Genomic DNA, 22,863 nt, shown 5'->3' on the forward strand with positions numbered 1-22,863 from the left:
ATATGTGAAGCTGTGACAATAGATAGCTGTGACTTATAATGCCTGAAATTAGCTGTAATTTTTGTGTTTATGGAAATGCAAAAGAAGGTTAGGCTTGGTGGTACGACATCCACACAAACGTTGCACAATCGGATGCCTTTGTCACATTAATATTGTAATGTTCTTCAGTGGCTGGCCGTCCTCACTTTGCTATTGCATTTTGAGGGGCTGATAGAAATCAATAAAAAGTTGGAAGTATACAAACTGGATTAACAATACTCATAAAAATGACACGTATTCATTTAAACAGACTTTTCTCTACAGTTATTGATTGTTTTATTTAGAACAGCCACAAAAAACGTGCCTGTTTTGCAAAATAAGTGCATGACATAAAAGTATAGATAGGACTGTGCTAGTATAAAGCAGTCGTAGAGTTAGCACAACCTTAATATAGTACTGTGCATATCCTCTGATTTTAAACTCCTGCGTCATAGTGGACACTGTGCTAATTCAAAGGATAACCTTAGTGGACAGGTTCCCCCATATCAAACGTTCCATTATTGTTTACAAAGACCTTTGTTATCATTCATGCTGCACTTGCCTGCTCTCGTTTGGTCCGATCCTCATGTGGAGCAAATATAGACAGTATCCTAACCAAGACAAAAAGTGTTTTTTATGATCTCAAGAAGCTCACATGATTTTAAAAATAAGCAGTCGCCATCAAATAAATCTTATAGGCAGGCAGGATAAATTGTGGATTTATTTTGAATTGTTTAAGTATCTTGGAGGAAGGAAACCCATATTTGCTTTTCGATTATCAATAGAGTGTAACAGTTCCTGCCCCGTTTTTCAGCGGCGCTGGTTCCGGAAGTATTTTTTTATTCATTTTTCCCATTGGGATTTTTAAAATAGTCTTTGTTACAGAGTTATCAATCAAACCAGTCAGAAAAACTGACAAAAATACAAGACTGTGTACTTGATGGCGTTAGTGAGGAAAGAACTACAAGAACTACGCTCCCATGATGCTGTGCGAACAGCATAATCAAATTAAAACCGATGGATATACAACTACTCGTTTACAAAAGTTGATTTATATGTATAAAACAATAGATTTTAACTTTATTGCAAAGTATTTCGAGAGCCTTGAGAGATCGTCATTCTCAGTGATTCATGGGAGTGTACGATATCTTGATTGGTGGAAGGTTTCTAAAGCATTATGGGTAATGTAGGGTTTCCACCAGGAATTACGCTGTTAAACACGATTATTTTAAAACTTAGCTGAATTAATGCTGACGGCTTCAGGAGAAGCAAATACTATCAAATTACAACCTCGTAGCTCACAGTAGGGCTGTCTTTAAAGGTTTAAAAAGTTATCGTTCAAATTATTTTTCCTAATGAGTAAATGAATGGAGTTTTTACTTCTGGAACCAACTGTTGCGCTCTATAATGAGCAATAATCTATGGGAGGGGGACTAGACAGACTTTTCTACCTGTCCAGATGTTTGGACAGAGCTTTTTCCTTCTAATGCTGTCAGCCTTTGGTACAGATAACCTGCTATGGAATTCAATGGGATAATTTACTATGTGCAATTTGGTGACTAGTCCAATGCCAGTATTGAAAATCTATGTATTTGTATATACCTTCAGTCTTGAAGTACAAGTCGCTTATGAGATGTGATTATAAGTATACTAAAATGAGCACAGAACTGTTGGATAATTGTAGTAGTTCAGTTCTCTGATCTTTTAAATTGAATGATTTTATCTTCTTTTTTTTTCTTTTAACACATTACTGTGCTGTGGATCTAATCGTCTCTGGAAATCTGAATGTGAAGATCGACAACGGACAGAGGCCTCAGAGCTCTGGTGTCAGTGCACGTTGAAAATGATGGATGACATTTATGACCACTAATAATTTTGTCCAAGTAGCAGTCAAAACTTTGAAGAAATTACAGATTTATTCATTAATAAATAAAGAGATTATAAAAAAGCCATCCTGAGTTGTCTTTTATAACTTTGTCAACAACATATTTGTTGACTGACTGAAAGCCTTCGATAGTTTAACATACACTACTGTTCAAAAGTTTAAGGTCATTAATCCGTTTTTTTTCCCATACTTTTATTCACCAAGGACTCATTCAAAGATTTATATTTCAAATAAATGCTTTTTTATAATTCTATTTAACAAAGAATCCAGAAAAATATATACGCCTCTGTCTCCACAAAAATGTGAAGCAGCACAATTGTTTTCGACATTTGATAATAATCAGTAATGTTTCTTGAGCATCAAATCATCATAGAGTGATTTCTGAAGGATCATGTGAAATTCAGCTTTGATCATTTGATCACAGGAATAAGTTACTGTGGCGAGGCGGACGAGCGAGAGACATGGGAGGAGCGAGCGAGACCGGGGACGTGATTGCGAAAGAGCGCCACCGGTCTCGCTCGCTCCTCCCATGTCTCTCGCTCGTCCACCTCGCCACAGTTACATTTTCAAACAAAATTATAAACGCAACAGTTTTGCTTTTGTCCCCATTTTTCATGAGTTGAACTCAAAGATCTAAGACTTTTTCTATGTGTACAAAAGGCTAATTTCTCTCAAATATTGTTCACAAATCTGTCTAAATCTGTGTTAGTGAGCACTTCTCCTTTGCCGAGTTAATCCATCCACCTCACAGGTGTGGCATATCAAGATGCTGATAAGACAGCATGATTATTGCACAGGTGTGCCTTAGGCTGGCCACAATAAATATACAAATGTGTTGTATATTACATTAGAAAACTGTTGTTTTAAATAGTAATGATATGTCACAATATTTCTGTTTTACTTGATCAGCCTTGGTGACAAGAGAGCATAAATGTTCTCCAGGTTTATAGTTCTCTGTGATGGATGGATAAGAATTAATTCTTAATACTTTCACTTTTTTCATTTAATTTAAGTCTTACACGTGTACTTAAATTGCAGAAGGATTTTGTTAATGAAATATTTTAGATTTAGCAATGGAGCAAATAATTTATACTCATGCTTGTGCTGTACACTTTTTGAAGTAGTTTTATTATCATGACATGTTTTGATGTGTTCATTAATCTACTGAATGTTTGTTTAATGTCGGTTTCTATTTGACATATAAAGTGACTGTTTTGACTATTTAGCTGTCTGTTTGAACATTCAGAGCACTTTTCTGTTGGCAAGACCATTGGCAAATGGCAGTTGTTTGATAATTCTTGATGTTAATTGAAAATGTATCCAGATTCAGTGCAAATGGACATCCTCATGTTTAAGACGTACAAAGTGAAACTCTATATCTATCTCTCTATCTATCTATCTATCTATCTATCTATCTATCTATCTATCTATCTATCTATCTATCTATCTATCTATCTATCTATCTATCTATCTATCTATCTATCTGTCTGTCTGTCTGTCTGTCTGTCTGTCTGTCTGTCTGTCTGTCTGTCTGTCTGTCTGTCAGACTGTCATCATCTGTTGAAATGTTGTCAGTAAGCAGAGGTAAAGAAAGCCAACGATGATGACAATATTAAAGTGGGAGAATTAGAGATCTTTGAGCCTGTAGTCTGGCTCTGATTGAATCCAGCTCTACTGCATGTACTCATGGTCAATGGGTTGGGTCAGAGAGACTTTGTGTGTGTGGATAGCTTTTACCAAACATGGTCACACAGTGCATCTGAGGCTCAGTAAAAACTCCCCTGTACCTTCACACACACGCACACACAATACTCCTTATCATACATCTTCAGCGCTGCTGTCTGTGACATGTTGTATGCCTCACACCAAGCACAAGTATATACTTTTCACTTATTACCTGGCAGAGATGGTTTTCATGACTTGTTTTCAAGACATGTATATCCAACATTATGTATATGTTTAAAGCATATGCAAAGAAATATGTAAATCCCTCCAAATTTGATTTCTGCTCTGATATTAAATCCAACTTATGGTACAGATCTTTAAAATAATGACCATACACACATCCAGGAGATATAAAGGAAACTGAACTGCACTCAGACATTCATCTTGAAGTTGTTCCCAGGCGTAGATTTGCATTCCAGACGCTCTATGATCTTTATATAGTTACGTTTACAAGGCATTAAAGTTGGTTGAGGGTCGAATTGTCTGTTCTAATCAGAGTTGTAAAGAACTTCAAGCAGATTTATGACGGGCCCTTGGCATTTGCTTGTTTACAATAGTCTCCAGTCCATTTGGTTGGTGGGCTTAGGATACGGATGACTACTGTGTGCAGAAAACCTGCCCATGGCTGTTAGATCTCCAGAGCCTACTGAATTCCTCTAAGCTTTGTAGCTTGAATGAGCCATCTACCATAAATAGGCAGACAGACCTATCCGAGAAAGGAGAGAAGGAAGCAGGGAGGGCAGGGAAATCTCTGGAACTGGCGCATTCAGATGCTGTAACATTTCTGTTTTTCTCACCATCTCTCCATCCTTCTTGACTTTTCTCTGGTTCATTTGTGTCCATAAACGCATACATGCAATCACCGCGTCTGATGGCGATGAGTGCCAAACTCATTCACATCAAACTCCAGCTGTTTGTCTCTTTACAATCAGTATTGTCAGCTTTTCCTTTTGGCTATTTCCTTTAGGATTACATTTTTATTCCCTCCCTTTGCCATGACAAAGCCAAAATGTTGTTATCGTACACGTTTAGAGTTCTTTCAAAATCTCTAACCAGATATTAATTTAATGTACAGTCCATTGTAAAGCCATTGAAAATATTCCGATATAACCAACCAGAATGCCTTAGCAACCCACTAACAAGAACTTTCCTTTGTCATTTATTTGCTTATCTTTGCTGAAGTTGTTTGACAGACCAGGGACCGACTCACACCTTGCTGACATCCTCATTGGGTGAGTTATTAGGGATGTAAAGTGAAAAAAAAACACCTTTAGCACAGAACAGAGAGCATCTAAGAAGGGATACTGCGAGTTAAACGATGCCAGCATTACAAAATGATGTATTCATATACATAGAGAGAGACAGAAGTTATTTGGACTCATTTATGGTGTACTTGATGAACTCCAACTGAAAGTGAAGTCCTCTCATGAGCAGTACAGCATGAACACCTCTTCGTCTTGACCCTCATAGCAGGGTGATAGTCTGCCTCAGTCATGACCAAATAAAGCGTCCAAATTCCTCCCCTGCTCTTTTTCAACCCCCAGAATGTTTACAAGAACGCTGGATCAGACTGCACTCCGAATGACTCTCTCTCCCTGGGACCCGCTACTGTATCGGAGCATCACAGATCCGCTTTTAGACACCTTACACACTTTAACTGTCTGATGTCAGTGGCCTTAAACCCTGTGACTGTCAGGGAAACAAATTCAAATCATCCATCTCCAGATTGTCCCTTCATTACAGCATCTTTTAGGGGATAAAATGCCATTTTTGTAGTAGGACAGGTTATAATTTTGCTTATATAAACAAAAAAAAAGATGTTTTAATATGTTCCAATGGTCCAATCAAACACAACCAGATCATCATTGGAAGGCATGAAAATGGTCAAAAAGATAAAAATGTTCCTTATACATGTAATGTGTGTGTGTGTGTGTGTATATATATATATATATATATATATATATATATATATATATATATATATATATATATATATATATATATATATATATATATATATATATATATATATATATATATTATATATTTTAAATACGTGTTATGTTTTATATCTAATAAAATGACTGCATAGCATATTTCGTATAATGATTTTTGTTATCGTGACTAAAATCGATGTCATTTTCATTACAAGGGACTGATGTATTTTAATCAGTAGTAGGTCAACCCTCCCATTGATCACTCTGTGTATCCCAAAGTTTTTCTGACATGAACATTTTAATTAGCCATATTTCTTAGCGTTTGGTCATTGAGCAGGAGTTAGTAATCCTGCAGTCAGATAAGCCTGGATTACAGTGATGTATAAAGAGAGCTGTATTCCACCTTTGTAAATGTTAACACAATAAATCAGACCCTGTGCTTTCATATTATAGTACAACTACTTGAGCGCTTTCATAACCGCTGGTTTATTTGACATTTTACTGAGCACAGTATCTGATTTTTTCCTTTTGGTGATAAAGCGATAAACAATAAAAAATTACATTACAACAGATTCTAGTGTAGTGTAAGTGTAAAAACATTATTTTATGAAGTGTTGTCTTTATTTAATTCCGCCATTATGATGTCATAGTTCTGCTGATCATGTGCTCTGCAGTGGATGATGAGGAGGTTTTGCCAGCGTATGTGCTCTGACTGGACGACACACTCCTGGCCACACATTCCTATGGTTTGTCATCTGAATCAGAATAACGTAGTGCACTGAAAAAGGAAAATCAGCTCATCGCCAACAGTGCATAACACAGAGACACTAAAACAAATTATCGCATTCACACCAGTGGGCCACAATGTAAAGTCATAAAAATGAACATTTATTTCTAATATATCTCCAATGGAATCTAAACAAAAAGTGTAAACACACACACACACACACACAAAAAAAAGTTTATATATTAAATACACCGATCAGGCATAGCATTAGTGTTATTTCTAAAATTGTGTTGGTCCCCATTTTGCTGCCAAAACAGCCCTGACCTGATGAGACCCCTGAAGGTGTGCTGTGGTATCTGGCACCAAGATGTTAGCAGCAGATCCTTTAAATCCTGTAAGTTGCGAGAACGGGCCTCCATGGATCGGATTTGTTTGTTCAGCACATCCCACAGATGCTCGATTGGATTGAGATCTGGGGAATCTGGAGTTAGAGAAACTTTATTGTCTATCACCAGTGATAGATATTTTTCTTGTGGCTCACTCAAACATACAAATCAACTATACATACAACAATACAGCAATTAGCAAACACATTATTAAAACATATTAAAACATCTTATACATTTAAATAACTAAAAATATAATCAACAGTTGTGCGTGATTCTACAACCCATACACAATCCCTTAGCCTTGTTTAAAATGTTACTGCATTGGGCACAAAGGAGTTCCTGTAAGCCTTCTTCCTAGCCAGAGGAGTTCTAAACCGGCAGTCTGATGGAAGTAGCTGAAAAGCTTTATAAAGTGGATGAGTTGAATCTGTAATAAAATATGCTGCTTTTTCTATTTACTGCCATGTTATACAAATATAAGATTTGAAGCTGCTGGTAATCGTTGATGCCTGCTTAATAATTCTTGATATTATTTTCTTGTTTTCAGCTGAAATTAAGATATACCATGAAAATTTTTTAAAAGTTATAGCTGATTGTACAAGTGACTGATACAATGTTCATCATAATTTAATAAGATCCCATAATATTCAGCTGTTTCAGAAGAAATAAGAGTTGCTGAGCCTTCTTGTAGACTAGAGGCAGATCACATGTTGCACAAAGGATAGTTTGCTGTCAATCACAGTACCCAAATATGTAAAGGACTCAACCTGTTCCACTTCCTGGCCACCTTGGAGGCCAAGTCAACACCTCAAACTCGTTCTTGTGCTCCTCAAACCATTCCTGAACCATTTCTGCTTTGTGGCAGGAGCATTATCCTGCTGAAAGAGCCACAGCCACCAGGGAATACCGTTTCATGAAAGGGTGTGCATGGTCTGCATCAATGCTTAGGTAGGTGGTACGTGTCAAAGTAACATCCTCATGGATGGCAGGACCCAAGGTTTCCCATCAGAACATTGCCCAAAGCATCACACTGCCTCCGCCGGCTTGCCTTCTTCCCATAGTGCATCCTGATGCCATGTATTCTCCAGGTAAGGGATGCACCCGGCCATCCATGTGATGTAAAAGAAAAAGTGATCAGACCAGGCCTGCCACCTTCTTCCATTGCTCCGTGGTCCCGATCTGATGCTCATGTGCCCACTGTTGGCACTTTCGGCAGTGGAAAGGGATCAGCATGGACACCCTGACTGGTCTGCGGTTATGCAGCCCCATACGCAACAAACTGTGACGCACTGTGTATTCTGACATCTTTCTCAGAACCAGCATTAACTTCTTGAGCAGTTTGAGCTATAGCTCATCTGTTTGATCGGACCACACAGTCCAGCCTTCACTCCACATGTGCATCAATGAGCCTTAGCCGCCCATGATCCTGTCACCACTGTTTCTTCCTATTGGAGCACTTTTGATAGATACTGACCACTGCAGACCCAGAACACCCCACAAGAGCTGCAGTTTTGGAGATCTGAGTCAATCGTCTAGCAATCCCAATTTGTCCTTTGTCAAAATTGTTCAAATCCTTAAGCTTGCCCACTTTTTCCTACTTCTAACACATCAACTTTGAGGACAAAATGTTCACTTTGTGTCTAACATATCCCACCCACTAACAGGTGCCTTGATGTAGAGATAATCAGTGTTATTCATTTCACCTGTCATATATGTGTATATTCCATATAGACATAAACAAACATATGTATACATGCATCTAAACTTTTTACATCTAAACTAAACATTTTCCAAATGTATAAGGATAGTAAAACCTGAGATCACCTACATTGCGGGGACCAGCCAGTGGTCTCCACAATGTAAATGGATTCATAAACATACTAAATTCAGTTTTTTTGAAAATGTAATGATGATGCTGAATGTTTCCTGTGATGGGTAGGTTTAGGGGTCGGGGCAGTGTACGGGGATAGGATGTACAGTTTGTACAGTATAAAAACCATTATACGACTATGGAGAGTCCCCATAAAGTTATTGAATCAGACGTGTGTGTGTGTGTGTGTGTGTGTGTGTGTGTGTGTGTGTGTGTGTGTGTGTGTGTGTGTGTGTGTGTGTGTGTGTGTGTGTGTGTGTGTGTGTGTGTGTGTGTGTGTGTGTGTGTGTGTGAACATGCTATTTAACTGCATGTATTTAGGACATATAAAATACTAGCTATGAAATTAGTTTAAATGAGATGCCTATTTTTATTTATTCCCAAGTGTTAATTAAATTGTCATTTCCATCACAAAATATTATCAAAGACTGCAATGTGAAGGAAATTATGTTGTGTTTGTAGAAGAAAATGACAGGAATGAAAGAATACTATTAATTCATCAGGGTAATATTCTTTAATGTATGATTTTAAGGGCATTTTTGTTTCTTTGGTACAATAGACATTTGATGTGTTGAGGCAGAACTATGATGTAAGACGTGCAAAATGTAAAACCTGATGTACGACGTGCACATTGTAAAACCTCGAGCAAATCCAGCTGAGAAGCACTGAACTACACAAATCAGAGGCATCCCTAATTCACTTCAAAGTGGAAAAAATGACATCGGACGCGTTTAATGCCATGCCGGTGACATCATTTTTACAGAGCGGCATGACGTCATAATTGGACGTCGGCCCCGGCCAATCAACGCTCGCTCCGCGCACGCACAGATGGGAAGAGTTTAAAAAAGATTGTGGAAAAGAAGATGTGGCCCAAACCTTCCCAGATGATCGGACAGCTGGACTGGAGTTTCTAGATCTAACATTATATCGCCATCTTCTCGCCGAATCTGCTGAAAAGCACAATGTCAACTCAATTCAAGAGCGGACCTGCTTTCGGACTGTCTGCGGAGGTCAAGAGTAAGGTAAGCGTCTGTTGTGATTGACAGCTGCCAAAGATGCGCTGGGCACGTGCGCTACTGAAGTCAGAGTGTTCACTGTATCGTGTATTCTATAGAGGGAATTTTAGCTATTTTCAAATGTCATCAGAATGTGAATAATGGTTAAGGGTTTAAGGGGATGGAATCCAACTAGCCAAAAACAAAGACAAAGTTAAGGAGAAGGGTTATTAAAGGTATGTTTTACTTTTAATCAAGTAGGGTAGGCTATGTATATTTCAGTATAAAAACATTTCACTAACCAAAAACTTTAGAGTTGACTACAACTTAATAAGAACAAAATTCGGACAAGAACATGTAGCTAGAGTCATTTTCACTTTATTGTGTTTACATTGCACATATATGAAGAAATATTGTTTTGCTTTAAATGCCTTAAAGGGATAGTTCACCCTAAAATGAAAATATGATGTTTATCTGCTGACCCCCAGGGCATCCAAGATGTAGGTGTGTTTGTTTCTTCAGTAGAACACAAATGAAGATTTTTAACTCCAACTGTCGCTCATATAATGCGTGTCAATGTCAACCTACATCTTGGATGCCCAGGGGGTAAGCAGATAAACAGCAAATTTTCATTTTTGGGCAAACTATCCCTTTGAATGCATCAATGTTTAGCTGCACTGTGTTAGAGAATAGGCTATTAGACACAATGATCCTCAAATACTTTATAATATTTTCAATCCGAACGTGGTCAAGTGGTAAATAAGATACAATTTGCAAATAATGTGCAATTAAAAAAAGGTGAAATGATGTTATGAATGGATAGCCATATAACTTCAAGGCCTATATGTGACCTGGGACCTCAAACCCAGTCATTCATGTATAAATAAGCTTTCCATTGATGTATAATATCCTAATGATTTTTGGCATTAAAGGAAAATCCATCAATTTGACCGATACAATGTATTGTTGGCTATTGCCACAAATATACCCGTGTCGATAGATAAAAGTATGCTTATAGTGTAGTATATAACTTTTTTTACATGTTGTTCTAAAAGTTCTACTAAAAAATAACAAAAACCATATGTAATTTCAGTCATATTTTCTCAGTCATAGTTTTTGGCCTTGATCATATCATTCTGTGCTAAAGTGACATGCTGTTAGTGTGTGTGTTTGTCTAGTGCCTTCACTCTTCAAAGTAAAGCCATTGATGGCTCCATGAGGAATCTTTTCAATGCACAAAAGGTTCCTTATAGCGGTAAAAAAAAAAAGTTCTTTAGATTATTAAAATGTTCTTCACACTAAGAAAAGAACAGTTCTTTTCTTTTAAGAACTGTTCTGTGAAAGGTTATGTGGGGAACAAAATAGGCTATGCTAATGCATTGCTGTATGAAAGCCTCCTTTGGGAACTTTTAAGAGTGTATGACATCAGAAGGGACATTTCATTGATTCCTCTGTCAAACTTCTGCCACATTTGTTCCCATCCTGGTCTCGGTGGTCCAGAAAACCCAGAAACATAAACGCTTTGGCTTATATCGCTATATCCCATTACACTTCCCGAGCAGCAACAGAACAGAAGTCATAACAGCAGCACATATCTGCATTCTCTTCTATAACACACGTCATGCTGCACAATTTCAGGTGTCAAACTAGGATTTTGCATGTCATTGGTATTATGTCAGATGTGTCTTAGGTATGTGGCTTTCGGTCCCCATATAAGGAAGAGTTGTGTTCACTCACAATATCTGAGGAGAGGAGCATGTTGTAAACAGTTTAGAATAAGGAGGAGCATTGTTGGAAGATCATCTCTGTGAGCCTCAGCTAACCATTAGTCATTTCACGCAGTGCTGATACAGGTCTGCTCTTTATAGAAATGTCTGAAAATTTACATTACACAGTTCATTTTTCAGTATTTGTCTTTTAGGCAGTGATGAAAGACCGCATATGGGTCTGTAAACAATTCTTAAAACAACCATTTTTTTATTGGTGTGAAGAACATTTTAATAGTCTAAAGAACCTTTTCCCACTATCACTCTTAAAAATAAAGGGTTTTTATTGGCATTGATGTTTTCATGAAGAACCTTTAACATCTTTGGAAACTTTCCATTGCACAAAAGATTATTTATAGAGGAAAACCTTTCTTTAGATTATTAAAATGTTCTTCACATTAGTTAAAATTGTTTTTATTTTAGGTTCTTTTGAAAGGTTATTTGGGGACCTAAAATGGTTGGCATCACTGCAATAAAATGTATATATGTAGACATAGTGCTGTCAATCGATTAAAAACATTTACTAATTAATACATTTTTATGTACTTAATCACGATTAAAAAACATCACTGATACTAATACTGCTACTGACGTGTAACATTAATGATAGACATTTAACATTACAGTATAATCAAAATATATATCAATTTCAACATTCATTAGGCTTTAAAAACTTACTTTAAATTGATGTTAATTTACTTTAAACCCATTGTTTAACACCCATTCACCTGTGCCCTTCCTACCTGTTTAACAGGTAGAAATGTACAGAAATAGTTATCAAACAGTCTGCACTGCATAAATAATTTATTAAAAAATAAATATAGACTATTCCTTATTAAGCTAACATTTTCTCTGTTATCTTTGTTATTTGATTAACATTAATGGCAGACATCACATCAGCTTGGTTATTAGGCTTCTTTCACTAAAGGATTAGTTTACTTCAAAATAAATTCCTCACCCCCATCTCATCCAGGGCTGCGTTCCACTCCACTTTTAGACGCGCACTTTCAAACTTTCCTAAGCATTACCTTCTGGGAAATCCTGCTGCCATTTTGAAGTGCTTTCCACAAGGGAAGGTTATATGGACAGGCCCTCACGCCATCGATTTGGGATATGTACACTTTAAGCAGCTTCATTTACCGCAGTGCAACACGATTGTGATGTCACCACGTATCGCGTATAATTTACTCCACCACAAACAACTCTATATCTTTATTTGTTTAAATATTTAAAACAACCCAAACGCACCTATGTACATATAGAATGCTGCATTAAACAATTTCGCACAAGAAAAAATAGATAATAAATCAACTCCATAGTGGATTCCTGGACATTCTAGTGGCTTAGAACGTTCCAGTTCAGTCCATTGCTAAGGTTCGGCAAGTAGTGTGGATGTAAGCAATGACGCACATCCGAGTGAACGAGACGGAGGGAAGTTAGCGAGTGAAGTGCGTAATAAAAACTAACTGGAAACGCACTGTATTTCCACCTACGTCTAGCTTTTCGACGTGATTACGCAATCCGTGGCGTCGCAGAGCAGCACAAGATGAGCAATTTAGGTTAAAAAGTATATAAAATTATAATTTTTTTAAATGACAAGACCCTATTCCTCGGCTGGCATCGTGCAGAGCCTCTGAAGCCCTTCCTTTGAAACTGCATTGATTTGGACCTTCAACCCTATTGGTTGCCATTGAAGTCCATTATGTAGAGAAAGTCCTGGAATATTTTCTTTAAAAAACGTAATTTCTTTTCAATTCATGAAAAGATGAGATGGGGGTGAGTAAAATATCAGGAAATGTTTACTTTGAAGTGAACTAACGTTACGCCTTTAAGATCTGCCACAGCCGAACATGAGGCGCTGTCACACACACCTCATTTTCTCACAACTCTTTAAGTTCATTTAGGATGTTATTTAATTCTAACTTTATGTGAGACTCATGTTCTTATGAGACTACTCGACAAAACTGCCATTTTGGCATAATTCTTTGTGTTTTAATGTTCATTGAAGCGCGAAAGAGAACAGGTTTTGGTTGCGCTGTCTGTGCATCGATTTATGTAAAATGTTCTTTATGGAAAGTCAATAAAGTACCTTTATTTTTGAGTGTACTCAAATTTAGAAATCATATATGCCTACAATATAACTGCTAAAAATAAATGTCAATGTACAACATGCAGGTATTTCTAGTATAACCAAGGGTATAAAGGAATGTTATCCAGGCCGTCTGTGACAGAATTCCTGCAGCAAAAAAATCCAATCTTGGCCTGGATTCTATAGTGTTAGACTGAGGTCTGTTCCAGATGTCCAGAATGAGAGAAAAACAATAAATCAAGCCCTCAGCAGAATTCCTTGGAAGGTTATGAGTGCTGTCGGTCTTGGCTTTCTTTTATCGGACGCATTTAGGGTGTGCTAAGTATGCTGCTTCACACAAGCCAGGCAGGCGAGAGAAGTAAAGGACGAAGAAAGAATCAGAATGGAGGGCAGATCGGATGAGACACCGACCGACACGCAGCTGTGACAGAGAGAGATGGCCAACAATAACACTGATTTAAAGTTACAGCGTTTGTTTGGCTTCCGCACCAGCACACCAAACTTGGGAGAATCAGATCTCTCACAGTCTTCTGTTTTTCTTTCTTGTTCTTCCTTTATTAGAAATACTTCAGAACTGAAAGACTGCAATCTATTGCGTAGCCGTTTAGAGTAAATATTTTGCCAACACGGCAATACATTGAAGGAGTTTTCACATGTAGGAATTTCCCCAGAATTCCCAACCTTGCATTTTAATTAGCTCTGAGTGTGACACATAAATTAAAATCTGCATCTGAATAATTGATAAATAATGAAGCGTATATATAAATACTGTAAACTAGATGTGCGTAGTGATGCTTTGACCTTTGACCTCCAGCTGGCACACAAGTATGACCCACAAAAGGAGGAGGAGCTACGAATGTGGATCAGTGAGGTCACAGGCCGCAAACTTCCAGAGAACTTCATGGAGGGACTGAAAGATGGAGTTATCCTCTGCGAGTGAGTGATTCTTCAGACTATCTGAGAAGTTCAAACGACCTGAGGTTTCCTTTACAGAACAAAAATATATGGAAATATACTGCAAAATATAATGCGATATATTATATAATACATTTCCATTTATAGGAAAGTGCTTATATTTGTCAATATACCTCAGTATATGCATTGACCATGTATGGCTATATATTGATAAATATTTAGAAATGAAGACAACTAGCATTACATGTCATAAAGTTTAACCACTTTACCTGCCAACTTATTGCACAAACATGTTCCCATATAAATGTGAATGTATTTGTACACACACACACACACACACACACACACACACACACACACACACACACACACACACACACACACACAACCTAGTTTTTGATTAAAGGTTTTCTGGCATGTCTGAGTTTTTTTGAGGGGTTATCATTGTGCTGAAGAGTAGAGCCTGTGGTTAGGCTGACAATTGGCCAAACACTATTAAGACTTTATTGCGATATTAAATTGAGATATTAAATAGCTTTCCACAGCACAGTGGTAGTCACTTTGCTAAATATATTAGTACAAGAAAGGAGGCTTGTACTGTTGTTAACTAGCTTGAAAATGAAACGTTTATAATGAAAGTAAATATAAATATATTACATTATATATTTTGTGATATATTTTTATGTATCAATATATAGCCATACATGGTCAAACTGACAACATCTGTGGTGCTGTGCTGTGTGATAAAACTGCACATTTTAGAGTAGACTTTTATTGTGGCCAGCCTAAGGCACACTTGTGCAATAATCATGCTGTCTAATCAGCATCTTGATATGCCACACCTGTGAGGTGGATGGATTAACTCGGCAAAGGAGAAGTGCTCACTAACACAGATTTAGACAGATTTGTGAACAATATTTGAGAGAAATAGGCCTTTTATGCACATAGAAAAAGTCTTGGGGTAAAACAAGTGTTTTTAATTATAATTTTATTCAGTGTATATAGTCACATATCTGTCTGTCTGTCTACACTATATTGCCAAAAGTATTGGGACACCCCTCCAAATCATTGAATTGAGGTGTTCCAGTCACTTCCATGACCAAAGGTGTATAAGATCAAGCACCTAGACATGCAGACGCTTCAAACATTTGTGAAAGAATGGGTCGCTTTCGGGAGCTCAGTGAATTCAAGTGTGGTACCGTGATTGGTTGCCACCTGTGCAATAAGAACATTTGTGAAATTTCCTCACTACCTAATATTTCACGGTCAACTGTTAGTGGTATTATAATAAAGTGGAAACACTTGGGAAGAACAGCAACTCAGCCATGAAGTGTTAGGCCACATAAAATCACAGAGAGGGGTCAGCGCATGCTGAGGCATACAGTGCACAGAAGTCGCCAACTTTCTTCAGAGTCAACAGCTACAGACCTCCAAACTTCATGTGGCCTTCAGATTAGCTCAAGAACAGTTTGTTGAGAGCTTCATGGAATGGGTTTTCATGGCCGAGCAGCTCGTCCAAGCCTTACATCCCCAAGTGCAATGCAAAGTGTTGGATGCAGTGGTGTAAAGCACACCGCCACTGGACTCTAGAGCCGTTAAGATGTGTTCTCTAGAGTGATGAATCACACTTCTCTGTCTGGTAATCTGATGGAGAAGTCTGGGTTACGCAGTTGCCAGGAGAACAGTACTTGCCTGACTGCATTGTGCCAAGTGTAAAGTTTGGTGAAAGGTGGATTATGTTGTTTTTCAGGGGTTGGGCATGGCCCCTTAGTTCCTGTGAAAGGAACTCTTAATGCTTCAGCATACCAAGATATTTAAGACAATTTCATGTTTTGTCACAATTTTCAATTTCATGTTCTTTTCCCAACGTTGTGGGAACAGTTTGGGGATGGCCCCTTCCTGTTCCAACATGACTGCACACCAGTGCACAAAGCAAGGTCCATAAAGACATGGATCAGTGAGTTTGGTGTGGAGGAAATTGACTGTCACAGAGGCCTGACCTTAACTCAACAGAACACCTTTGGGATGAATTTGAGTGGTACTGCGATTCAGTCCCTCTCGTCCAACATCAGTGCCTGACCTCACAAATGTGCTTCTAGAAGAATGGTCAAAAATTCCCATAAACACACTCCTAAATCTTGTGGGAAGCCTTCCCAGAAAAGCTGAAGCTGTTATAGCTCCAAAGGCTGGGCCAACTCCATATTGAACACTACTGATTGGGATGTCATTAAAGTTCATGTGCATATAAAGGCAGGTGTCTCAAAGCTTTTTTGGCAATATAGTGTATCTGTTTGTCTGTCTATAATCAATCTGTCACCTATAAAGCTATAAGTATTCAGCATAGAAACACTGAACTACTGGAAAAGGCTAATTAAAAGAAATTGCCGCTCATTTATACAAAAAATAAAAAATAAAAAAATTTATTTAATAATGAGATTTTATTTATAACGCACTTATCATTCCGAAATATCTCAAAGGGCAAAATTTCTAATCAGTTATTCTAATTTCTGTACATTATTTATGAACAGGCTTATCAATATCCTTCAGCCCGGTTCTATAAGAAAGATCAACAACTCTCCTCAAAACTGGCATCAGGTGAGCAAGAATTTCACTTTCTCAACTGTATCTGGCTAATCCAGTTCAGGTCTGATTTGCACATGAAATCCAAGGAAATGCTTCCAAATGTCTTCAGTATTTATACTCGTGTTAAACAATCCTTTTAAAAGAACTTCACAATCATATAACTCCTAACAGACTGAAATAATTTTGTTCATTGCCCATTGTTTAGATTTTTTTAGGGAAAACCTTGTAGTAAAACACAATGTGGGATGAACAATTACATTTTTTTCATCAACTGGAATGCTGTTATAAAATAAATGCTATTTATACAGTTTCAATATGTTCTTGGAAGTTCTGTGCAGATTGTAATGCTTGTGTCATTCATTAAATCTAATAATCCTCTGTTCCAAATATAAACAGGGCTTCTTGGTACTTTTGAATCAGTTGTGCATACTTTCAGATTCTGGACAAATCACAGAGACTGTCACTTTCTTCCTGGTTTGGTCTTGTTTTTTGCAGCTGGAAAATATTGGTAATTTTGTCCGAGCCATTCAACAGTATGGACTGAGGCCACATGATGTATTTGAGGCCAACGACCTGTTTGAGAACGTTAACCACACTCAGGTCCAGAGCACACTTATTACACTGGCTGGCATGGTGAGTCACACATTTTAATACAGAACTGATAAAGACTAACTCAAGACGGAACATCTGGCTTCTGTCATATTCTTACTTTTTATACACATTTCAGAAATTCATAATAAGGAGAATCATATTAACTGTTAGCAGAGTGATTAACATCAAAACATATTAAAGTTCTTATAGTGGATGCCCCATACTACAGGTCCTTCTCAAAAAATTAGCATATTGTGATAAAGTTAATTATTTTCCATAATGTAATGATAAAAATTAAACTTTCATATATTTTAGATTCATTGCACACCAACTGAAATATTTCAGGTCTTTCATTGTTTTAATACTGATGATTTTGGCATACAGCTCATGAAAACCCCAAATTCCGGTCTCAAAAAATTAGCATATTTCATCCAACCAATAAAAGAAAATTGTTTTTAATACAAAAAAAGTCAACCTTCAAATAATTACATTCAGTTATGCACTCAATACTTAGATAGTCAATAGTCGGGTATCTTCATCTCCATAAAGCTTTTCAGCAGATGGAAGCATGAAGTGCTCCAAAATCTCCTGATAGCTAGCTGCATTGACCCTGCCCTTGATAAAACACAGTGGACCGACACCAGCAGCTGACATGGCACCCCAGACCATCACTGACTGTGGGTACTTGACACGGAACTTCAGGCATTTTGGCATTTCCTTCTCCCCAGTCTTCCTCCAGACTCTGGCACCTTGATTTCCGATTGACATGCAAAATTTGCGTTCATCCGAAAAAAGTACTTTGGACCACTGAGCAACAGTCCAGTGCTGCTTCTCTGTAGCCCAAAGTGTCTTGACCTGGGGAATGCGGCACCTGTAGCCCATTTCCTGCACACGCCTGTGCACGGAGGCTCTGGATGTTTCTACTCCAGACTCAGTCCACTGCTTCCGCAGGTCCCCCAAGGTCTGGAATCGGTCCTTCTCCACAATCTTCCTCAGGGTCCGGTCACCTCTTCTCGTTGTGGAGCGTTTTTTGCCACACTTTTTCCTTCCCACAGACTTCCCACCTCAGTGATACAGCACTCTGGGAACAGCCTATTCGTTCAGAAATGTCTTTCTGTGTCTTACCCTCTCGCTTGAGGGTGTCAATGATGGCCTTCTGGAAAGCAGTCAGGTCGGCAGTCTTACCCATGATTGCGGTTTTGAGTAATGAACCAGGCTGGGAGTTTTTAAAAGCCTCAGGAATTATCTCAGGAATACTCAGGAATAAAGTTTAGAGTTAATTAGTTGATTCAGATGATTAGGTTAATAGCTCGTTTAGAGAACCTTTTTGGGTTTTCATGAGCTGTGTGCCAAAATCATCAGTATTAAAACAATAAAAGACCTGAAATATTTCAGTTGGTGTGTAATGAATCTAAAATATATGAAAGTTTAATTTTTATCATTGCATTATGGAAAATAATGAACTTTGTTACAATATGCTAATTTTTGTAGAAGGACCTGTATATGCACACCTCATATGAAACATTGAAAACATTTGAACTATGAAAACATGTTCCTGTAGCCTTTTGGAGATGTCACATTATTTGACTTCTATAAAGTCCCCATTTCAAATTAGTAGGAAAAAAAACTAAACAATCAAACAAACACCAAAAAAAGGAATCTCTCTTTTGTGTCGTCAAAATAAGTTGTTTGTACATGTTAGTTTATATAACATCATATACTTCCACTTTCTAAATGTAAAATTCTTTTAATATTTACTTTTATTTATTTATCGTTGTTTTGAAATGCAGGCAAAATCTAAAGGCTTCCATTCTAATTGTGATGTTGGAGTGAAATATGCAGAGAAACAGCAGCGCAGATTTGCTCCTGAGAAATTAAAGGAGGGACGCAACATTATCGGCCTGCAGGTGAGTGGATGGTCTTCGGGAATTGTCCATTTCTCTCTATATTAAAAGAAACGTCGGTTTTATTTAAAGCCTTATGCATTGAAAAAATATTACAGATTTTATCCAATTAAATTCATTGGTAGATATATATCATCAAGTCAATATATAAATAAATAATATTTATATATTTTTCATACCATTTAAACCGTTTCGGGTCAGAAAGATTTTTTTATTAATTAAAAATTTATTAAATCAATAAAAATTTACTTTTTAGCAAGGAGACCGTAAACTGATCATAAGTGACAGTTAATAGTTATATTAAGTGGCGCTGCACTGTTTATAATATGAAATATCAGAATGATTTCTGAAGGATCATGTGACACTAAAGACTGGAGTAATGATGCTGAATATTAAAATGTGAAACCAGTGTTGGAGAAAGTTATTTTTAAAAGTAATGCATTAAAATATTGTTACTCCCTAAAAAGTAACTAATTACGTTACTTAGTTACACTACTTTTGTATAACTTTTTCTCATCTGGTCTGGGATTTTTTTTTTTTTTTTTTTGTATTCTATTTTTGGCAAATTGTAGGGTTCAAACAACCCAATTTCTGGGTTTGTCCATTTCCAACTCAACTTGGGTTGTTTTTAACCCAGCATTTTTTAGAGTGAAATGCACAGTAGAGTAGTATTGTACAGGGCACAGCAAAATCTATCAGCCGCACGCCTTTCTGTCTTTCGCAGAAGAAAGTTCAACACTCTTACTTCAGCAATAAAAACTAAAAAAATGAAACACAAATGTAACTTTTGCAAACATTTTTGTTTATTAGTATGGTTGAATTAGATAATTGAAGGTCAGCAGTAAAGACTGCTTAATAAAGTGAGAGTATATTTGTATTATTTAACATTTAATTATTGCAGGTATGTGTAGTATTCTGAATTTGCAGTTCACATTTTTTATTCATTTTAAAGAATACTGACCATCTTGTTCACATGTTCGCACACGACACCCCTGCGCTTACTCTGTTTCTCTCAACATAGCATTACTTATTTGTTGTGAATTTTAAAGTAGTACATTACTGTACATGTTAATTGGAAAAGTAATCTGATTACAAGTAACTCAAATTACTTGTAATGCATTTCCCCCAGCAATGTCTTTATATTTTTCACCAAAAAAAAAAATCTTGCATTTTCAGATGGGCACCAATAAGTTTGCCAGTCAAAAGGGCATGACATCCTATGGCACACGGCGTCATCTCTACGACCCTAAGACGGGTATGGAAAATCCTCTGGACCAATCAACAATCAGCCTGCAGATGGGCACTAACAAAGGAGCCAGTCAGGTACTCAAAAGTTTGCTAAACATGCTCTTATTCCTTTTTACAATTATAATTCCCTACTATTCATAAATAGGCCACATAACCAAGATTTTGCTTAGTACTTTCCCATTTCTTTTCCCACAGGCCGGCATGACCGCGCCAGGCACCAAACGTCAGATCTTCGATAAGAACCTGGACATGGAGATGTGCGACACCTCTACCGTCTCTCTGCAGATGGGCACCAACAAGGTGGCATCCCAGACCGGCATGACTGTGTACGGTCTGCCGCGTCAGGTGTACGACAGCAAATACTGCTCCAACCCGACTGACTACATCAACAACGGGCAGGACTCAGAGATGGACGGATATCAGTATTCTGACTAGGACGAACAGACAGCTGCCAGCACGCTGCTTTTTTAAACATTCACCTGCACTATTTTTGATATTCCAAATTCTTGTCGACCAGTAGGACCAGCTTCACATCACAGCCACCGATCAGAGCTGAGACCTTCAGTGACTGACTGTGCGTAGAAAACCGAATTTGGAGGAATTTCTTAGCTTTTTGTTTTTAAAACACAGGCTTTTCCTGCTTCTCACCTGTCGTTTTTTTTTTTTTTTGTGCCATTCTTTCATCACCCTCATTACCCAGATATTGAGTAATGATTGAGTAAATAATTGAGATATTATTTATGATTCCTCGTAGTTACATATGCACTACCGGTCAAAGTCTGGAATCATTAAGATTTTTATATGGTTCTGAAAGAAGTCTCTTCTGCTCACCAAGGCTGAATTTATTTGATGAAAAATACAGTAAATATTGTGAAATATTATTAGCTTTCTTTCTTTTTTCAGCATCATTACTCCAGTTTTTAGCCATATGATCCTTCAGTAATCATTCTGTGATGATGATGTCTCATGATATTACTGTATTTTTCATCAAATCAAATCTTTTAAAGGGTGGCAATTCCAGTGGATTGGTTATGCCAGTAACTCTTACATTTTAAAATGTTCCATGATGTCCTTTTGACTGGAGAGAGGAAGAGGAAATCCACCAAAGATGCCATTATACTTGCCATACTATCAGTTTTCTAAAAGAACCCACATGAAGTAGGCCTACTGCATCCAACAGATTTAATTAAAGGGATAGTTCATCCAAAATTTAAATTAGCCTATGAATTACTCGCCATATTTTAAAAAATCCTGGCTAATCCAAGCTTTATAATAGCATTGTTGCTGTTTTTGAAGTCCATAAAAATGCATCTGTCTGTCAAATAATGTGCTACTCGACTCCGGGAGGTTAATAAATGCCTTTAGAAGTAAACTGATGCATTTGTGTAAGAAAAATATATAATTATTTAAAACTTTATAAAGTAACGTTTCAGCCGATCGCCTTCCGTATTCAGTTTATGGAAAAAGTGTTGAAAGTGCCAGTTACGCTCGTATACTCGTATGTTTCAACACTTGTCCACAGAAGGCGATCAGCCAGCAGTTTAATTAAAAAAAGTTTTAAATATAGATATTTTCTTACACAAACTCAACGACTTGCTTCAGAAGGCCTTTATTAATCCCCCAGAGCCATGTGGAGCATGTCATTTGACAGACAGATGCATTTTTATGGACTTCAAAAACAGAACAGTCCCTGCCATTATAAAGCTTGGATTAGCAGGACTTTTAAAATATAAATCAACATTTATTGGTCTGAAAGAAGAATGTCATATACACCTAGGATAACTTGAGGGTGAGTAAATCATGGGCTAGTTAAATTTTTTGGGCGAACTATCCCTTTAAGCATTTAAATACTGTCAGCATAGTTGTTTAAAAAAAAAAAAAAGGTTGTTTGTTGTAAACTGAATATTTTCTTTTTTTGTGTGTGTGTGTGTGTGAATTTATCTTTACTTTATAAGTCGATTTAAACAAGTAGGTCACATTAAACCCTATTTAACAACCATAGGACAAAAATGCCCGGTTGTTTCAACCCATGTTTGGATCAATTCTGTCATCATTTATCACCCTCAAGTTGTTCCAAACCTGTTCGAGTTTACATCTGTTGAACACAAAGGAAGATTTTGAAGAATGTTGGTAACCAGACAGTGACGCTAGCATTGACTTCCATAGTGGGGGGTTTTCTTTTCCCCCTACTATGGAAGTCAATGGGTGCCATCAAGTGTTT

At 37.3% G+C, this 22,863-nt stretch overlaps 1 protein-coding gene across 1 annotated transcript; it reads left to right on the forward strand.

Moving 5' to 3' along the window:
• The first annotated feature begins 9,398 nt into the window (after positions 1-9,398).
• On the forward strand, positions 9,399-21,326 carry cnn1b (calponin 1, basic, smooth muscle, b). The gene is made up of 7 exons (XM_067429037.1): positions 9,399-9,573; positions 14,216-14,337; positions 16,845-16,911; positions 17,395-17,532; positions 19,281-19,397; positions 20,571-20,717; positions 20,838-21,326. Exons 1-7 carry the CDS (start codon positions 9,514-9,516, stop codon positions 21,075-21,077), a joined length of 891 nt encoding a protein of 296 aa, XP_067285138.1. The 5' UTR covers positions 9,399-9,513; the 3' UTR covers positions 21,078-21,326.
• The last annotated feature ends 1,537 nt before the right edge of the window (positions 21,327-22,863 follow it).

This window comes from Pseudorasbora parva, chromosome 2 (genome assembly GCF_024679245.1).
Source record: "Pseudorasbora parva isolate DD20220531a chromosome 2, ASM2467924v1, whole genome shotgun sequence".
Lineage (NCBI taxonomy): Eukaryota > Metazoa > Chordata > Actinopteri > Cypriniformes > Gobionidae > Pseudorasbora > Pseudorasbora parva.